The sequence below is a fragment of the Staurois parvus genome, unplaced genomic scaffold (genome assembly GCF_062004578.1).
Source record: "Staurois parvus isolate SC_StPar_1 unplaced genomic scaffold, SC_StPar_1.0 ptg000445l, whole genome shotgun sequence".
Lineage (NCBI taxonomy): Eukaryota > Metazoa > Chordata > Amphibia > Anura > Ranidae > Staurois > Staurois parvus.
Window position 1 is genome coordinate 6,858,417 of NW_028318241.1, and position 21,193 is coordinate 6,879,609.

The window sequence follows — 21,193 nt, forward strand, 5'->3', positions numbered from 1 at the left end:
TGTTCCCTACTAGAAGGGGACATGCTTTTAATTAAGGATGCTTGCTTCCTGTGGGGAAGCAGTGGTCTCTCTGTAGAGGTCTGATGTGCTCACCTTTTGTCAGCCTATGGTTCTGCAATCAGTTAAAGTGTTACTAAACCCATGTCCCTGCATTCTCTATATCTGGTCTCTCACAGTACATAGAACATGAGAATTAAATTTAAACTGCTAAACACCTTTTCTCATCAGATGTCAGAGCAGTCTTGTGACTTCTTTTAGTGTCCAACTGAGCACTGCTTAATCTTGTAGGAGGCGTTTTTATTCTCTTCCCACTGTCCTGTGAGACTGCAGGACCCCTGACCCTCTGTCAGGACAGTTCTGATTGGCCCTGTGCTGATCACATGCACTCTCCCAAGAAAAAATAAACTCTAGCAATACATACCAAACTGAGCATGTGCAGCATGTCCCCAAGGCTCTGTTCTATCAGGAGATGAGTTGGGGACAGTGGAACAAGGGGAGGATCAGAGAAGACAGGATTAAACATCCTTTTTACACAATGCGGAGGATTAAACCCTTAGGTTCCACAGTGAGTATACAAAGCATGCTTTACTGCATATACAGACTGATTTTACTGTTTGTGGGTTTAGTAACCACTACAGCGCGTTTTGTCCAGTTCTGGGACACAGCTGCTCACATGACAAGATAAAAGGCCAATCACAGCGGCCTTTTACCACATGATCAGCTGTATCCAATGACACAGCTGATCACAAAGTAAATACAGTTTCCGGTTATCAGCGGCACATTACTGCTGCTGCTAACTGGCAAGTGTCTCAAAGGACATCTGCACTGATTATCAGGCCCCTGATTATCAGTGCAGCCCCAAAAATGCCTATCACTGCCCATTATTGCCACCTATCAGTGCAGCATCATCAGTGCCTCATCATCATTTCCCACCAGAGCCGCCCCATCAGTGCAGCCTCATCAATGCACATAAGTGAAGGAGCAAAATTACCTGTTTAAAAAGTTTTTCTTTTTTTCTATTATAAAATTTTGCAAATTATTTGCTTCTTTTTCGTTTTTATAGTGCAAAAAATAAAAAAAACCCAGTGGTGATTTAAATACCACCAAAAGAAAGCTCTATTTCAGTGAAAAGAGAGAATAAAAATTTCATATGGGTACAGTGTCACAATTCTCATTCAAAGTGCTATAGCACTGAAAGCTGAAAATTGCCTGGGCAGGAAAGGGGGGGGGGGTAAAAGTGCCTGGTAGGCAAGGGGTTAAGCTCATGCTCCTTGCTGATTTTGACTGCTGTATCTCAGACTCAGAAGTGGGCTTGTCAGGTCCATGCAGAGAGATCACTGCTTCCACACAGAGAGAGGGTCCTTCTCTGCAGCACATTGGCAGGGGACAGGCTTTTCTACTCCGGCTGTGGATATCTTCTAAAGAAAATGAACTGTAAGACTTTGCACGGCTTTTTGTTTTGATGCATTTGGAATATTTTTGGACGATTTAAACTTAAAGTTCGCTTAGGCTTTAAGGTAAATTGTGATGTATTTTCAGTAAGTACAGATTTCCAGTTAGTCATAGAAGTTACTGTTCAATGGTACTAAGCTGGAAGCGCATCCTTAGTAATAGGCACATCTATCTGTCCCAAGTTAGTGGTGATATTATTATAGTATATAAAGTGATATTAAACCTGAAAGCAAACATTTTATTATATTGCAGCTTACTAATTCTTAGATGTGATGGCTGCATTAGTTTTCTTTTTTAAGCTTTATTTCTTTTATTTTCTCCTGGTGATCTGGCTGGTAAGTGTTTTTCGACAGAACAAGCTCTCCTGCAAATCTATCAGTTAAGAGTGTTGAGACAAACCATATTATTATTATTATTATTATTATTATTGTTGTTATTATTCAGGATATATTGTGCCAACAGCTTGCGCAGCGCTTTAAAATATAAGGGAGACACTACAATTACAATACATTTCAGTACAGAAGGAATAGGAGGGCCCCGGCTCGTGGAGCTTACAATCTAAAGGAAGGGGGAGGTAGTACAAAAGGTGAAAGCTGCGGGGGATGATCTGGTGGAGGTGATTTCAAGTACAGTTCTTAGGTGGAGGTGGGGTAGGCTTCCCTGAATGAGTAAGTTTTCAAAGATCGCCTAAAGGCAGACAGGTTGGGGGCATACCGGACATATTCTGGTAGGGAGTTCCAGAGGATGGGATAGGCTCTGGAGAAGTCCTGGAGGCGAGTGTGATATAAGGCCATTGGCATTGAAAGCAGGCGTTTGAGGGGCATTTTAACCGCTCCTCAAATGCCTATGCAAATGATACTATAGACAGCACACAGTGCTGTGCACATTATCAAAACATGTGTAAGCGTCTCGTTGCTTCAAAATTGAAGCCTTATGTTGAGTCTAGAGGTGATTGAAGCCTTTCAGCACTTCCCATTGAAGTCTATGTTGAGGCTCCTGAAACTGTTTATTACAGACATTTGTGGTGCAATTTTAAAAGGCGTCAAAACAGCGCATAGGGCGTTTGGGGAGCGTTTTTAACGCTTGTAAAACACCAGGCTAACGTCCATACTAAAGCTCATTAGCGCCTGTCTACTGCCCATACTAATGCTATAGGAGCATTTGTTAAGCGTTCGTAATTTAGTCAAGTGTGAACGAGCCCTAATACTGACAGGGGCGTACAATGATCAGCTGTTATTTATTCATGGAAAACCTTTATCTCACAAGAAAAAAAACTGTTGCTGTAACTGCAATGTGTACTGGAGTTTGGCTTCAATTTGTTAGTGTTTGTAAATCTGCTAGTACATCTAATCCCTCCAGATTAAAGTTGGTCATAGATGGATTGATTTTTGATACATGTATGGGCAGGGAGGTTTACAGAAGTAGATCTTCCATATAACCACTCTGTTGTATTTTCCCAGCTCGCTCAGCTCTGCAGACTATAGCCTGCAATTCTGATCAGTGTATTCTGACAGCGAGGAAATCTCCCCACTGTCAGAGAACACTAGTTCAGAGGGAAGTATTCCTCCATCTACATAGTATGTGTGTTGGGGGAATCAAGTCAATTACTCGTTGGTTGAACGAAAAAGAATGGACTCCTCTATGGGCTACCTAACAATGCAGCTGTCAGAGGGGGAAAAAAGCCTAAAAGAAAACAAATGCAGCCCCCACATCTAATGACTGGTAAGCGGCAATATATTAAATATTTGGTTATTGGTATATTACCGCTTTAAATGCTTCCTCCAAAGGCGCGCCTGTGCCCAGACTACGGACATTAAAGTATTTACATATTCTTAGCAAGCAGTAAAAACATTAAAATGAACCCTCTCTGACTTCTCTTTCTATTTGTACTGTGAAGGAATTTAATTCCAGAAGATCCTCAAAGATCACAAAGACTTGAACGTTGGTTTCAGTTCCTTTCCAGCAGCCTAGAACAGCCTTTTGTCACCTTTTTATTTTTAACATGAGAATAAATGTTGAAAGTCCTGAACACCAGCACTCCTGGCAGGAACCAGCTGATTGAAAACGTGGAAAAAGCCGAATTTTGACGCTTTCAGAGGTTTGAGCATTACTGCATTCTATTTGGCAGAATATTAATTCATTCCATCCATTGGAATACATCAATTCTCAAACCCTAGCCGAATCTCACGTTTAGACATGTTTAGGTGCATTTTGCGTTTTTCTGCTCTTCAAACTCCCTCCGGAATGCGCCTTTTGAGTTTTGTTTTTTTTTGTGTCTGTAAGCCGTCCTCTCTGAATATGGCTGTAAATATCTGTGTGCGTGGACACACGTAATTGCATAGGGGTGCTTTCACAGGCTGAAAAAAAACATTGAAGGCCTGTAAGATCTGCGTTTTTTTTCTTTTCTTTTTTCTTTTTTTTTTTTTTTATTTCTGTGCCTGAGGCCATAGCAAACACTGGTGAAACCCAGGGACTGACCATTTGGAAACTCTGGCACTGCCCGAGGGCCTAGGGTCAGAAGGGGGCCCCATGAGATGCCCCTGGTACCTTTTTTTTTCATAGGCTTTTTTGAGTTTGGGCAAGGACACAGGGGCCCCATGATCCCCTATTGCCCGGGGGCCCCATGAGTTGTCGGTCTGCCCCTGGGTTCCACAGAACCCTGGTTGAACAAGGCTTGGTTGGAAACACCTTCTGTGTGTTTTATATTAGGACTGGCATGGTGCCAAGTTCTGCTCTCATTGTAAAAGAAAATGAGATTTTATTGGGAAATATGAAGATGAATTTCCCCACAGTGCATATAGCTACACAGGTTAATGAGTGCTTTAAAATCCTTTTACTTGTTTAGAATATGTAAATACTTTGTTGTGTATAGCCTGGGTGCAGGTCCAACTGGGAGCCTACACAGCCACCACAGCAAGATCTCCCAGCCGAGCAACATTTTTTTTATTTTTCTTCTGTGCATGCATGGAAAATCTTCATTTATTCCTATAGGGGCTGTTCATGATATGTCTCAATGGTGGACAACCTTGCCATAAGAACAGGGCTGCCCCACGTGAATGAGCCCTTATGATGGAGCAGGTGAACTAATAGGGGTTTCATCTCGTCATGAAATTCATTTTGAATTGATTTGGGCTATACAATTCTAAGAAATGTAAAGCATAACTATACATTTAATTCACTTAATTGTAACCAATCCCCTCTCCTTTCCTATGCTAGCTATCTAAAACTTATAGGAGGTCCGATCTACAAGATGAAGCCTACACCAGGCATACCTCTAGTCATCTCCTCAGCCAGTAGGGCACCAAGTCTGCAGGGATACAGATTTCCCATTAGTCCCTAAAGAGCAGGGGTGTCAAACTGGCGGCCCTCCAGCTTTTGTGAAACTACAAGTCCCATCATGCCTTTGTCTTTGAGAGTCATGCTTGTAACTGTCAATCTTGCAATGCCTCGTGGGACTTGTAGTTTGGCAACAGCTGGAGGGACGCCAGTTTGACACCCGTGCTTAGAGACTAGACCACACATGGGTAACAGTGAAACCCTGCTGGCTAAAAAGACCAGGAGGCCTGATCTACAAGATGAAGCCTACACCAGGCATCCCTCTAGACCTCTCCTCAGCCAGTTGGGCACCAAGTCTGCAGGGACACAGATTTCCCATTAGTCCCTATAGATCAGGGGTGTCAAACTGATGGCCCTCCAGCTGTTGCAAAACTACAAGTCCCATCATGCCTCTGCCTTTGAGAGTCGTGCTTGTAACTGTCAATCTTGCAATGCTTCATGGGACTTGTAGTTTGGCAACAGCTGGAGGGATGCCAGTTTGACACCCCTGCTATAGAGAATAGATCACACGTGGGTAACAGTGAAACCCTGCTGGCTAAAAAGACTGGAGGGCCAGTGAGTGTAGGCTACGGTTAATGAGTCCATTGCTGAACTGAGTTAAGAGGGGGTGTAGAGAGCATCCAGAGGGGAACAGTTGGGATTGTTTAAACATGTAGTTGTCCTTTTAATGTTTATACCTTGTTGGCGCACACTATCTGAACAATGAAATCAGGCTGCACAGGTAAAAAAAAAAAAATCAAACAAACAATAGGAGTTGAAATGTAGAAAGGTGATCCTGATGAGCTGTCTCACTATGCTATTCAGATGGGACATTCCTTACATTAAAGCAGAACTAAACTTCCCAGTGAAATTCTTACATAGTATCCAAGTTCTCAAAACTCTGTCAGATTGTTTGCATGTTTTTCTGGTGATGTTGCATACCTACACATGCCCAGCCTGCCCTGCGCTCTCAGCATCCTCACCATGCCGGGATAAGCGGAGAGCCTTGTAGGTATAATGTCGGGCCCTCCGTTTGGCTCTCATTCTCAAGATGGCCTTTCTGCTCCCAGTTTCCAGATGGGAGGGAAGGTGGTGTGGATAAAAGCCTTGTGCACAGTGAACATATAAACCTTCATGAATTGAGGATTTGTTAAGGATCCTGTCATTTGCTGTGGGGTTATGACTGTAGTAGTCAGCTATCAGCTTTAAATGAAAGTGGATCTATCATTAAAATAAACATTTCACATGAATCATTAGGGCACATGTCATCATTACCAAAATACATGATTATTTTTAGTAAAAATTGATCCCATGCTCCCTCATGTTATCTAGGCAGACTGTCTCGCTGGGGGATAGTTACTAAAACTTGAGAGAGTACAATCTTTTGCAGCTGTGCAGATCAGCTTCCAGGTTTTATTGTCAAAGTTTAATTGAACAAGCTGAAGTTACAAGCTGATTGGCTGACATGCACAGATGCAGCAAATTCTGAGTGCTCCAGTTTTAAGCAGGCCATACATGGGTCGAATTCCGAATGTTTTTTTGATCGAAAATCAAAAAGTTCGTTCTGTAATCCGATGGTGCCACCACGAATTTCAAAAATCGGTTGTTCTTCATGATTTTCCAGCATGCCCGATAAACTAAATGGGGAGGAACCATGAAAATCGGCTGGTGCCATTGCCCCACTAACAGAGTGAAAATCGTCCGATTATTCTTATGTCCGATTTTCAAACAAAAAATTGTTCCAAAATCGTCCCATGTATGGCTGGCTGTAGTAAATCTCCCCCATGATGTTTGGCTGATGGGAATATTGATGGTGTTTCTGTAATTTAACCTCTTGGTGCCGGCCAAACACAAATGTGTGGCCTCCCGGCGTCTGGGCCTAGACTTCGAGCAGCCACATATTTGCGTTCTATTAAAAAAAAAAAACGTGCTGAGAGCACGCTCCCAGCACACATGTTCGGTACTCACGGAATGGTCCCGATCTCCTCTTTCGATCGGGACCTTTCCCGATCATGTCACCGCCGTGGCAGCGAATCACAGAGGTCACATGACCCTAAACCCCCCCCCCCGCCTCCTGACTTCTGGAACCCTTAAAGGGCCGGGAGGCGTCGGCGCCAAGGGGTTAAAGACTTAAGAGTGCTCTACGTAGAGGGATCTGTTTCATAGATTTACAGCAGGCATGAACCCTCTTCTGATAAACACGCAGTGATAATGTTTCCTTATACAGTCAGGGGAAGAGAGATGAGCATGCCTAAATCAGGACTTGAGCTGGACTGTTCCGGAGCCATGAACCCAATGGCAGCTATTACCTCTGCAACATCTGCCATGGCACCATTTTATTTCGCTGTGTAGCCTCTTCAATGTTAGTTGCCGTTTTAGACTCCTAAAGCTGGAACGCCCTTCCAAAAGCTTTGGATAATGTGGGGAAGGGTTAAAACCTCTGTCAGGTTATTTTTACTTTCTGGGTCCCTCACTTTGCCCTCATTTTTTGGTGACAGCTGTCGCCAGAGCAGAAAGTGAGGAGAAATTACTTAAGTGGAAATATTTAAAGTGTTCTTAAACCCAGGACCCTGCATTCACTATATCTGGTCTCCCACAGTACACAGAACATGGAAATGCAGTTATTTTAGTAAATATAAACTACTAAATACCTTTTCTCATCAGCAGTTAGAGCAGTCTTGTGACTTCTATCAGTTTCCAGGTGAGCACTGGTTAATCTTGTAGAAGGAGTTTTCATTCTCCTCTGACCATCCTGTGAGGCTGCATGACCCCTGACCCTCTCTAGACAGTGCTGATTAGTCCTGTGCTGATCACATGCACCCTCCCACAAACAAAAAAAAAGCCTCTCTAGCAATATACACCCAACTGAGCATGTGCAGAGTGACACCTGTACTATCAAAAGATGGATTGGAGGCTGTGGAAGAAGGAGAGGGTCAGAGAAGACAGGATCAAACAGCCTTTTTTATCAATGTGGAGTGTTAACCCCTTAGGTTCCACAGTGAGTATAACAAACACGATTTACTGCAAACATTCTTGACTCGAACCTCTCCTTCCTCCCTCATGTCAATCTCTTGCAAACACCTGCAGGATCCATCTCCGCAATATTGCCAAGATACGTGCCTTCCTCACTCCAGACACCACGAAACTTCTTGTACACTCCCTCATCATCTCACGCCTTGACTACTGCAACTCTCTTCTCATTGGCCTGCCCAAGTGCAGGCTCTCCCCGCTCCAGACCATCCTGAACTCAGCGGCCAGACTCATCCACCTCACCACCCGCTCCACCTCTGCCACCCCCCTCTGCCTCTCCCTCCACTGGCTCCCGATTGCCCAACGCATCAAATTTAAACTTCTAATCCTGACCTACAAAGCCGTTCATAACACTGCCCCTGACTACCTCACCAACCTGATCCCCAAGTACCACCCTACCCGTACCCTTCGCTCCTCACAGGACCTCCTTCTATCCTGCTCCCTGGTCTCCTCCTCCCATGCACGACTGCAGGACTTCTCCAGGTCCTCCCCTGTCCTCTGGAACTCACTGCCCCAATCCATCCGACTGTCGCCTTCCCTCCCCACATTCAGGCGCTCCCTCAAAACCCATCTCTTCAGGGAAGCCTACCCCACCCTCACCTAACGGCCATCCTCCCTCATTCCTCCCACCACTTCATCCCCCTCAGCCACTTCATTCCCCTCAGCCACTTCCTATTGTTCCACTACCCCCTCTCTCCTAGATTGTAAGCTTGAAAGAGTAGGGCCCTCTTACCCCTCGTACGCTGTCTGTTTTTGTACTGTGCCATGTATTGTCCCCCCTATTGTACAGCGCTGAGCAAACCCTTTGACGCTATATAAACTCGATGTAATAAACAAATAATAAATATACAGACTGATTTTACTGTTGTGAGATTAGTAACACTTTAAAAACTTGACAGAGGTTCTAAACATTTCCAATTTGTTTTATTGTGTTCCAGTTAGAGAGATTTCAACTCACTTTTTGTTCTGACAACAAAACAGGAAGTAGATGGAAATGCATCTAATGGAGGTCACAGCAACAGTAAAATCTTGATAGAGGATTGAACTTTTTCCTCATTCTATTGCACACACACACAAAGTTTTGGCTAGAGTTCAAATTTTAAAACCGCAGTAGATGACCAGGCTGAATGAAACGTTTGTATGAAGATGTTGCTTCCTGCTTTACTGTCAAGTCTTAATATCGTCCATTCTATTTCATGGACATCTGAGAATGTCATTAAAAGTATATTTTAGGGGGTTTCCATCTCTAATCTGTTAGCTGGAAAACCCCTGCATTACCGTAACCATACCCCAATGATCGAACAGTTTGTGATGAGCCTGTGGGCATCTCCTAGGCTTCTGCCATGCGTGGATCTATGTGGTTTTTCCAGTGTGATCAGTCCGGCCTCCAAACATTTGGTGTAACAGCTCTGCTTGAATCATTGCACCAAAATCAGAACAGCTGTGAGCCAGTAGTAGCTTCAAAGCTGCTGAGGGATCCATTTTTGAAAAGTTGATTGGCAGGGGTACAACTGGCTCTACCACTAGTATTCATGGTCTATGGGGGGGGGGCTCTGTGGTTCCACCTCATATGCTAAAGGGGGGAAAAAGCTTGTTAAATCCTGTATGTTTAGTGGATTGTAATGTTGCTCACTCATCGCCTTCACTTTGCAAGAAGCAAGCCAGTTTTCTACTATCTGGAACCTGTAGTTAGACCCCGGGAAGAGGCCATGTGCTGCCAGGCTGTGTCAACAAGGGTTTAACATGCTGACAGGGAAACTGCCATTGGCATCAAATCTGTGTCTAATAAAATGGGAACGTGACACTAAATAAAATGCTTGGGAAGAAATGCTTGCAGTGATTGAGAACAGTCACTAGTACTCTGATTTTTTTTTTTTTTTTTTCCCCTAGAAAAGTCTACAGTTGTGTACAAGCCACAAGGATAAAACTTTAACCCTTTGAGGACCAAGGGATGTATTTGTCCCATGTTTGTAATTGCGTGTATCATCTGATTAAGAACTTAAAACTTTTTTTGGTTTGAGTCAAAATATTAGTTCTTATCAACAAACAACAAATGGATCTAGCTTTTTGCCAAATATTTCATGAAATTGCTTAGTTGGAGCAACTGAAGTGTACGAACTTTAAAAACAAAAAAATTGATTCTTTTGGCGTTCCAAAACCTTACGGTACTCGGAGGGTTAAAGGGACGCAATCATTGACATTCAGAATAAGGAGCATGGGTAATGGCTTTGGTAACCAAGCGTAGAAATGGCCAGTTTGCTCCAGCTTGGCAGATGGTAACGGTTTAAGCTGCTTTCACACTGATCAGTTTTTTCAGTAGTTGTTCAGTTAAAAAAAAAAAAAAAATGCTTCCCTTTAAATCCAGTGGAGCTTTTCACATTGGTCACATTGCATTTTTAAAAGTCCTGCTTGCTGCATTTTTGGTGCATGTTTGGTGCAGTAAAAATAAAAACTGCACCAAAAATGCAGCAAGCATTGCCATTAGGAATAAAAAGCATGGGTAATGTCTTTGGCAGTAAAAAAAAAAGCACCAAAAACACACCTAGCTATTGAAATCGTGAAAAACAAGGCAAAGATACATCAAAGATGCCATGCACCTGTGGGAAGTGCTTCTTCATCCAATCCAGCAATATGGAGGAAAACCGCAAATGTATAAAAAAAAAAAAAAAAACCATCAAAAACACAACACACTGAGGCAAAAACACATATGCATCATTGATGTGTTTTTTTTTAACTGAGGAATGTAAAAGCGGCCTAAATGTCAGGAATTACTTTTTAGGAGTTGACTATGGCATCTTTGTAGGGGCTCATAGAGGACGGAACAGCATCAGAGCTGCCATTCTGGCCACTAGGGCAAATACATTTTGTTTTACATGGGCAGTAGGCAAACTGTATAAAAAAAAAATGACCATCAATGGCTCCAAATAGTCTTTAATATGTTCTAAATACAGTAAATACTGGAAATAAAAAAAGTAGCTATAAAGCCAAACCTCAACCAGGATAGAATGTTATGGGAAATATTTATTAATTGGACAGTTGAACCACCTACAGCGCAAGGAAGGGTTATAACTAGGGCTGATGTCTAGGAATGTCATAGGAAATCGGAAAATCTTGCCAATGGGGTCACAGACAGGACCTCACAGAATTTTTACCGCTTTTCCATTCTATCCAAAACTAGAAAATAACGTTTGATTGTACTAAATCCGGCAATCCGGAAATTTGTGCTGTTTCCTTCTGCAAATCGAAGAAGCCGACAGCCAAGCAAAGGTCACATTGATAGCCAAACAAAGGCCCCATCCAATCAGATTTAGCCACTGTTCGGGTATTCTTGCTATCACAATAGCCAGCAGGGCATATTCCTCCATTCCTTCAGTTGATCGTGGATGGGGGAATCGATGGAACAATCATCAACACTATACATTGCTGATTCCTAACTCCCCATTTTTTCTCAGTGCAGTGCAGTTGGCCAATAGAACTTTATGAAAGGTCACTGTGACATTTCAATAAAATGAATTAAAAGAAAGTGAATAGTTTAAAGTTCTAGAATAGGCACATTGGCACTGCCTGCACCACAACCCACACCAGCTGCCTTGCTGACCAATAGTCACAGGGCTTCCTTCCAGTTTAGGTAGAGAATTGTGGGGTAGGGGGGATTGGGGTGAAGCCAAAGGATGGCAAGTGGGGAGAGTCAAGTCGAAGCAAACCTGTTGTCTGCCCTGGTGTCTTACGTGGACAGTTTTCACTGTATAACTGAAACAAATAGTCATCTTGGCAGCAGGAAAATTCTGGCTAACAAGACTTCTCTTCTGTGAGATTCCTCCTCATCTCTCTGTCAGACACGTGCAGAGAAAAGAATGGTCTTGCCAGCAGTTCTGACAAAGACTTGAAGAAATCTTTCCCAGCATCAAGAGTCTATAAAGGATAATTCCAGCCCGGGAAGGTTGTCAAGAAGCAGATGGAAATATGCAGCTCCACAGAATGTTCTTTCTAAAGAAAAGCTGTCTCTGGGGGCCAGGCACTCTCCAGGGCTTGGAGAATTTCTACTTTTGTTAAAGGGTTTCTAAAACCTAGAGGCTCTCCCTTACAAAATGCCAATTGCCTGGCTGCCATGGTGAGTCTTTTGCTTCAGTACTTTGAGGCTGCCCAAGATAACGTATACAGATCAGGACCTCCTGATTTTTTTTTTTTTCTTTTTTTAATATGCTTAGCTTATTGGAGACATTGGCTTAGTATTGATATCAGAGGTTAGCGATGATGGTCTCTGTAATTCTGTCAGGTTTATTTTAAGCAAAGGAATGGATTCTATTTGCTTGCCTAGTATTTATGTGAATGAGGCATGTTACTGTACTGTGATTAATTCCAAGTGAGTGTGCACTGTGATTTTAAAGGGCCCATGTGCCTAGCAGCAGTAAAATAGGACAAATACAAAATTCAGGAACTAGTTTGCAGTACGCACAATCCTGGGTCTACATCTTGTGTGTGGCTATACTCTTTGGTAGCAGAGGTTATGTGCCATGAAATCTTAGGCTTGAAGCCAAAAGGAAAACCAATTCTGTCTTGTGTGTTGAGGACATAGATTGGACATTGCAATGCAATTTCATCCTACAGTCCAGTCACTGCTTTCCCATCCCACATTGTGCCATCGCTTCTTGGCTTCTGGTTAAGACCAAGTGTAGTGTCTGTTCTTATTTGTATCCAGTAGGGGTGCTTCACCATCATTCCATCCTTCTGGCTGGGATGGCTGACTGTATAGTATCCCTGCTGGTATGATGGTTGTCCTGAGGGACCTCCCCATGGGAAGGTATCTGAATTGAGCATGCTCCATGTAAAATGTGGGTCAGTAGTACTTCCCTAGAGTGGGGGATTCTGAGGGGCCAGTATCTCCTGATTTGAACAGTGCTGCTTGGTCTGGCCAGGAACTACAAAGGACAGAGAGCCCGCATTGCTGAGTGTCCCCCGGGTGCTCTGAGTATTGCTAGGTGCATGAGACCCCACTGTGAAAAAATACACTCTGCCACAGCACCACAACCTTTTTCTGTACAATGCCTCATAGGTTAGGCCTTTTAGCTGAGACTGGCTAGGCATTGTGGCTTAGTAAAAAAAAAAAATGTCCCAATGTCCTGGAGTACATTGGTACCTTATTTTTTCTGCATGTTTTTTTTGTCGTTCACTTTTTTTTACTGCATGTGTTTGTTGCTTTCACTTTTTTGTGTCACTCAGGATTGTAGGGTTTGGGACTGCCAAGTCTATCCTTTTCTAGGGGGAGGATATGTGGCCATTGGGTTCCTTCCTCCCTGCTTTAGGGGGGGAGGGGGGCTCACCTTGGGAGAGCCTCCCACCCAGTATTCATTGATTGGCTTTGACAGATTGAGGAGTGGGGTTTGTCTGACCTTTTTGGCTAGGTGGACCTGAATGTGCCTTAACTCTGTCAGGAGTCTTGTGCCTGGGTGGGGGGTCAGGGAGGGGGCCAAGTGAAAAACCCTAGTGTAGTATTTGCGTGTGTGTTTATATGCAATTCATTTGGTTCACTTTGGGGATTTTGTTTTTGTGTACTGCACCACTGTCTCGAGAAAAAAGATTTTAAAAAAATCCCTCGTTGTGCCATCATTTCAGATGTACACACCTGCTGGGAAGCACAGTGTCTTGATAAAGTATTCATACCCCTTGAAATTTTCCACATGTTGTCATGTTACAACCAAACATGTAAATGTATTTTATTGGGATTTTATGTGATAGACCAACACAAAGTGGCACACAATTGTGAAGTGGAAGGAAAATGATAAAAGGTTTTCAATGTTTTTTACAAATATCTGAAAAGTGTGGCGTGCATTTGTATTCAGCCCCCTTTACTCTGATACATCTCACATACATCTGAACATCTCACGAAGCACTGTTCAATCCATCTTCCAAAAATGGAAAGAGTATTGCACAACTGAAAACCTACCAAGAAAAGTCCATCCACCAAAACTGACAGGCCGGGCAAGGAGAGCTGCAGAGATCCACAACTCAGGTGGGAGAATCTGCCCACAGGACAACTATTAGTTGTGCACTCCACAAATCTGGCCTTTATGGAAGCGTGGCAAGAAGAAAGTCATTGTTGAAAGAAAGCCATAAGAAGTCCCATTTGCAGTTTGCGAGAAGCCATGTGGGGGACACAGCAAACATGTGGAAGAAGGTGCTCTGGTTAGATGAGACCAAAATTGAACTTTTTTGCCTAAAAGCAAAACTCTATGTGTGGCAGAAAACTAACACTGCACACACCATCCCCACCGTGAAACATGGTGGTGGCAGCATCATGTTGTGGGGATGCTTTTCTTCAGCAGGGACAAGGAAGCTGGTCACAGTTGATGAGAAGATGGATGGAGCCAAATACAGGGCAATCAGGAAAACCTGTTAGTCTGCAAAAGGCTTGAGACTGGGGCACAGGTTCACCTTCCAGCAGGACAACGACCCTAAACATGCAGCCAGAGCTACAATGGAATGGTTTAGATCATCGCATATCCAGGTGTTAGAATGGCCCAGTCAAAGTCCAGACCTAAATCCAATTGTGAATCTGTGGCAAGACTAGAAAATTGCTTTTCACAGATGCTCGCCATCCAATCTGACAGAGCTTGAGCTATTTTCCAAAGAAGAATGGTCAAAAATGTTCCTCTCTAGATGTGCAAAGTTGGTAGAGACATCCCAAAAAAGACTTGCAGCTGTAATGTCAGTGAAAGGTGGTTCTACAAAGTATTGACTCCGGGGGGGGGGCTGAACACAAATGCATGCTACACTTTTCACAGATTTATTTGTAAAAAAAGTTTGAAAACCATTTATCATCTTCCTTCCACTTCACAATTATGTGCCTCTTTGTGTTAGTCTATCACATAAAATCCCAATAAAATACAGCAACATGACAAAATGTGGAAAATGTCATGGGGTATGAATAGTTTTTCAAGGCAGTGTAATTCGTAAACTTCAGCACAGGCACTGAAAAGAAAATTGCTGAGTGAGCACAATTTGATATTCTGTAAGTTTACTGGAGTTTTCTGGCCTTTCAAACTTGTTCTTGGTTTTATTTTTCTCCTTGATTTATATAGCTCCAGGAAGGAAGAGATGAAACAAGTTTGTGCACAGTTTATTTTCCCAGCATTGGATTTGTGATCTGATAGTAGTTTTGTTTTTCCCTAGGTAGAATAAAAAGAATGCCAGTTAAAGTACCATTGGATGATAGAAGATTGCAACCGTGTGCTTCTGTTTTTAGGTGGATCACTTGACGAACATTTATCTGCGGATAGCAGTAGATATCCCCCAGCTGGTAGTTCTCTGCTGGCTGAAAGAAGCATTGAATTGCAGTCCTCTCCTGTCTCTTTGTACTGTAATGGTTTATTTCTTTAACTCTGCCTAGGAAGTGGTGAAATAATCAGATTACATCCTTCTCAATATGCCAACACTGGGAAATAATTGGTGCACAAAGGAAATAGGTTTTATCTTTTCCTTCCTTGCATAGAATAAGAGCTTATGTACACAGGGCATTTGGAAAACTCTTCTGACCACTGGAAACTGACTGCTAGAAAACGTAGGTTAAAAAAGTCAGTTTAGCTGCGTCTGTATACTGCCTTTTATGCGCATTTGTGTTTAGAAGCGTTTTTAAAAGATAACCTTAGGAGACCTTCCCAAATGCCCAGAATGCACTGAAAAATGGTAAATAATTAACTATTTCAGACATTTTGAGAGAAATAGAGAGAGCAGAAGCAGGGAGAGCAGTATGTGTTGAGATGACCTGTCTTTTCTGGTTGTATTCACTATGGATCCCATCATGAGCATAATGCGGCACGTTCTACCATTTTTTGCTTCACGCGAAACCTGGAACTGACTGTGCTGGTGTACTAGGTCCTTTTTGAATACATGGAAAAGGCTTTGCATGCATTTTTGATGAAGAAAAAAGGCTCTGGACAGCATCTGGATATGGACCTGTCAAAAAAACGCGTCTAAATGCAAACGTTTGTAAACATGAATTGTTTTATCCCCATCAACCAGCCTTGTGATCCAGACACCCCTTCTGGATAGTGCAGACAGCTCCTGGACCTCTTTGCAGACTACAGCCTGGTCCGGATCCCACCCCAGCCTGATGGTTCCAGGGCTCTTCCCTTCTGTATTAGCTTGTTAGACTAAAGCACTGCATGCAGCAATAGAGTGCTGTCCCTCTTTCACAGTGCTGCTGTTCATAGGAGGACAGGCTTTGGTATATAGGTTGAAAAAAGGCACAGATCAATATAGTTCAACCAATAGGATAAATAGGCAAATGGAAAACCTCCATACACAGTATTAAGAAAGGAAGGTAGGTCCTGCTGTACCAGCGTCCCGAGATCCCCCCACTGTCAAGCCTCGGGATGCCACCTCACCTCTCCTCCCCTCTCCTCCCAGCACTGACAGAACGAGCTAGATAGATTCTGATTGGTTAGCGCGGTCCATGTGACAGTGCTGACCAATTAGCCTCTTGTCCATACACTGAGGGGTACGAATAAGACATTAAAGGATAAGCTCACCTTTCTGAAAAAATAATAAATGCACATTTTTTTTGCAGCATTGCAGCAAGGATCAGTAGATCGCTGGTGACATGCAGGTCTCCTGCAGACCTGTCAGAATATCTGCTTTCCATATGGGATGAACGAGCAAGAAGCTATTCTGACTGGAAGCTTCAATGAACTACCTTGATTCTCCACAGCGCCGTGGTAGTTCATGAAAACTACAAGTTCACAGCTGCTAAGGCTGCTAAAGCCGACGGCCGTGCTGTTTTCAAATCTGACAGTACGGGGGGAAGCTTCCCTGTACTATCTGTCAGAGGGAGGGGGGGCGGCGGGCACGGCTGCAGCTATGAGAATATGTTCCAACCTAAAATTGGGTGGAACATGTAACATTCCCAAAGGTGATCTTATCCTTTAAGCCGTAGGGATTTCAAATCCCTGGATCAGTGAAGGGGCATCTCATTGTCTGACAGTGGATAGTTGACAAAAGCTCAGGCACCAGGACACAATTTCTAGTTGCCATGGCAACTTGGCACCTGGGATTTGTCAAGCCCTGCATTATATGATATATATTTTTAAAATTTAATATCTGCCTACAGCTTTTGTATAGAGCTGTGTTGCTGCTTGTACTGAAATTCACAAATCCGTGCAGGCAAATATTTTTGGACTACTGGTATTGTAGAGGATGTTTTAACTGCATTTCTCAAAACCGTGCAGCACTTAAAATAAAGTGAAATGCAAACCCAGCTATTACCTTGGCAAACTCCATATACACCTATTAAACCGAAGTAAGTGAATGTGTCTGTGAAAATGTGAATAAACCCAAATACTAATGCAATTATTACTCCATGAGGTTAAATGCAGGATGATTGGTGCATTGTATATTTACATGTCCTAATATGTGGGCATGTGCTCTAATATAATATTAGTCTGTTTTTCCAGATTATATACATTACATACCATCACAACTGAGCCCACAATAGAATAGAATCTGTTTTGGGGGTGGCGAATCGGCATTCTCTTGCTAATGTAAGGATTGGTTAAGGAATATGAAATCAAATTACCGTATTTTTCGCTCCATAAGACGCACCTGACCATAAGACGCACCTAGGTTTTAGAGGCAGAAAACAGGAAAAACAATTCTGAACTAATGGACTGCAGACATAGTACAGGAGACGACCAGAGACTGCGGACAGCGCAGGGATGACCAGTGACTGCGGACAGTACAGGGATGACCAGTGACTGCGGACAGCGCAGGGATGACCAGAGACTGCGGACAGCACAGGGATGACCAGAGACTGCGGACAGCACAGGGATGACCAGAGACTGCGGACAGCACAGGGGATGACCAGAGACTGCGGACAGCACAGGGGATGACCGGAGACTGCGGACAGCGCAGGGATGACCAGAGACTGCGGACAGCGCAGGGATGACCAGAGACTGCGGACAGCGCAGGGATGACCAGAGACTGCGGACAGCGCAGGGATGACCAGAGACTGCGGACAGCGCAGGGATGACCAGAGACTGCGGACAGCACAGGGGATGACCAGAGACTGCGGACAGCACAGGGGATGACCGGAGACTGCGGACAGCGCAGGGATGACCAGAGACTGCGGACAGCGCAGGGATGACCAGAGACTGCGGACAGCGCAGGGATGACCAGAGACTGCGGACAGCGCAGGGATGACCAGAGACTGCGGACAGCGCAGGGATGACCAGAGACTGCGGACAGCGCAGGGATGACCAGAGACTGCGGACAGCGCAGGGATGACCAGAGACTGCGGACAGCGCAGGGATGACCAGAGACTGCGGACAGCGCAGGGATGACCAGAGACTGCGGACAGCGCAGGGATGACCAGAGACTGCGGACAGCGCAGGGATGACCAGAGACTGCGGACAGCGCAGGGATGACCAGAGACTGCGGACAGCGCAGGGATGACCAGAGACTGCGGACAGCGCAGGGATGACCAGAGACTGCGGACAGCGCAGGGATGACCAGAGACTGCGGACACAGTACAGGAGATGACCAGAGACTGCGAACAGTACAGGAGATGACTGCTGACCTTTGGGGAGGGGGGGGGAGCAGGTACCTGAATTTGACAGGTACTCGCTCTTACTTCCGCAGAGTTTTTTTTTATCTTACCTGTTCCTCTATCCAGCCGCACGCTGTCTTCCCGGCTTCTGTAGTGTGGGCGCTCGTCGGACAGCCGGATGCCCAGTGCGCATGCGCGAGAAGCGCTGCGCTTTGTGATTGGTCCGGCGGCTTCTGGGATCTGTCATGTGTCCCAGGTACCGCCTTACCATTCACAAAGAGCACTGCTTCTTGCGCATGCGCACTTGGGACCCGGCTGTCACGGACACTACAGAAGCCGGGAAGACAGCGCGCCGCTGGATAGAGGGACAGGTAAGGTCCCACTGCAGAGCTGAGCGGCCGGCCCGGTATTCTGACACGGCGGCAGTGGAAATACCGGACCGGCCGCTCTATATTCGCTCCATAAGACGCACTGACATTTTCCCCCCTTTTTTGGGGGAAAAAAGTGCGTCTTATGGAGCGAAAAATACGGTAGTATTATACTTTCCGTTTTTTTTTGTTTGTTTTTTTTTTTAGTTTAACACATCCCCCAGTAAACCATTTTGTTAGTTATTACCCCAGCTCTTGCAGTTTACAGCTCTTGGTGCTGCTTCCCTGAACTTCCAAGACAGATTGGAGAGTGCAGTATCTGGTCAGTCTGATAGTTTAAAGAAGGGAGGGGGATGAGGAGGGAGGAGCAGGGGAGTGCCTTCCCATCCTAGGCTATGGAGCTGTATGTTTCTATTGATGCACACAATGTAGGAAGACACAACTGTATCCCCTACATGCAAGTGATGCTGCAAGAGAAAGAGAAGCCATCCTGAAACAGAATACTTGGGTTGACAATCATGGCACCCAGCTCATACCAGAACATAGACAATGAATATAAGATGAAGACGCTGAATACTCAGAAAGTGATTACATCAGCTGCTGAAAGGGCTTGCAAAAACAAAGGTCTATCATCACTTTAACTATTTAAGTACAAAAATAAATTCCAAATGTATTTTCGAATCATTTAGGGGCCTGATGTATGTAGTGTAGAATTATTTTCAACAGCTGAAGCAACACTGCTAATTGCACCATGAAGGAAGTCTATATGACTGCGAAAGTTTAAAGACGAGGAAATAACCTAACCATTTAGGAGGTAAAAGTGATCTCTCAGGAATGTTTAATATGTTATCACACATCAGGGCCTGCTTGTTAAACTTGCTAGTTGAAACTCCGTAGAGAGATATGTGTAAAATCTCATTCTGATTACACAATGACAAATATGTAACCGTGTATAATATGTAGCCTCTGGCAGGTACACATGTTCTTCCATCAATGTCTAAACACTAGTGTCTGTAATTATATCTGTGGTGGTCAACTTACTTGGGTCATGTTGTTGATATTGTTTGAGCTAGGGTTGTCACCTCATCCCTTTTAAACCTGAACATGTATTAATTACACAGGTTCTGAGGCTAATTTAACTACTTGCCCTCCAGAGGATTTACCCCCCTTCCTGACCAGGCCATTTTTTGTGTTACGGCGCTGCGTTACTTTTAACTGACAATTGCACAGTCATGCAACGCTGCATGTTTAATAGATGAATGTAAAAAGTTTTTTTTTTTCTCAGAATTGTCAGGTTTTTTTTTTTATAGCGCAAAATAAGAAAAAAACGCACAGGTGATCAAATACCACCGAAAGAAAGCTGTATTTGTGGGATGAAGAAATGAAAATAAATTTCATCTGGGTGCAGCATTGCATGACTGTGCAATTGTCAGTTGCAGTAAAGCAGCGCCATAACGCAGAAAATGGCCTGGTCAGGAAGGGGGGTAAATCCTCTGGAGGGCAAGTGGTTAAACCTTTGTGCTGAATGCACTAGATGCGCGGCCTAGTGAAATGCATCACTTCCGCAGTATTGGAATATTTATTTCCCATAGGCAATGTACAGGTTCTCTATGTTCTTGAAACTTTTACGGTGAATTTTGTTTTCTAGAATATGCAGTGTTGGAGTGCATTCAGTGCAGGTTGTGTAGTTTCATGCACTTCTATAAATATAGAGATTCTTTATCCCTAAATTGTCCTGTGGTGAATGTATTCAGACATATTGGATTGGCTTGTACCAGATCTTATTGAATGTAAGGCTGTATGTCGAGATTTTGCAGTGGTAGCATTGTTAACCCGTGTCTTTCTTCTTCCTGCAGATCATTTTAGGAGAGGCATTGTCGGTATATTATAATCAGGTGCAGTCTAATGGCTTTATCAGGAATCAGTATGTGGCAACCCTTTACAAAGCCATCGGGACTTTCATCTTTGGAGCCGCCGTAAGCCAGTCACTGACAGATATCGCCAAGTACACTATAGGTCGCCTCAGGCCTCACTTTCTGGATGTTTGCAAACCCAATTGGTCCAAGATCAACTGCAGTGCCGGCTACATTGTGAACTTTGCCTGTGAAGGGGATCCTGTGAAGTCCAGCGAGGCCCGGTGAGTGCATTGTATTTCCACATAGCGCCTGTAGAACCGTGCTTTTGTTAGTCTCAGGTGGATTTTTAATTCCCATACAAGTCAATGGGTCTATAAAACTTGCCTGAAACAGGTAAAATGCAGGTCAGCTGCAGGCACCAGTCAATAAATTCTGATCCACGGTTCACATCTATGTGGCTGTGCGGGCCGCGTTTTGCACGGGCACGAGAGCTCATTCATTTGAACGGACTCCCGTGCCCGTGACATGCAGGAAAAGAAGTCTCTACACTCCTTTGGAAAACGCAGCCCGCAGGGGAACCTCGGTTCCCAGTACTGTTGTGTTTCCCAGTGCGGTCGGCGTGCACGGGTTTT

The 21,193-nt window shown here is 44.1% G+C and overlaps 1 protein-coding gene across 2 annotated transcripts in view; it reads left to right on the plus strand.

The window, feature by feature from the left end:
- Window positions 1–21,193, plus strand: part of PLPP1 (phospholipid phosphatase 1) — a 138,045-nt gene that overhangs the window by 68,802 nt on the left and 48,050 nt on the right. For both annotated transcript variants that reach the window (XM_089688081.1, XM_089688080.1), the window contains exon 3: window positions 20,562–20,842. In XM_089688081.1, coding sequence (XP_089544207.1) covers window positions 20,562–20,842 — 281 coding nt within the window. The remainder of the gene's footprint in view (window positions 1–20,561; window positions 20,843–21,193) is intronic.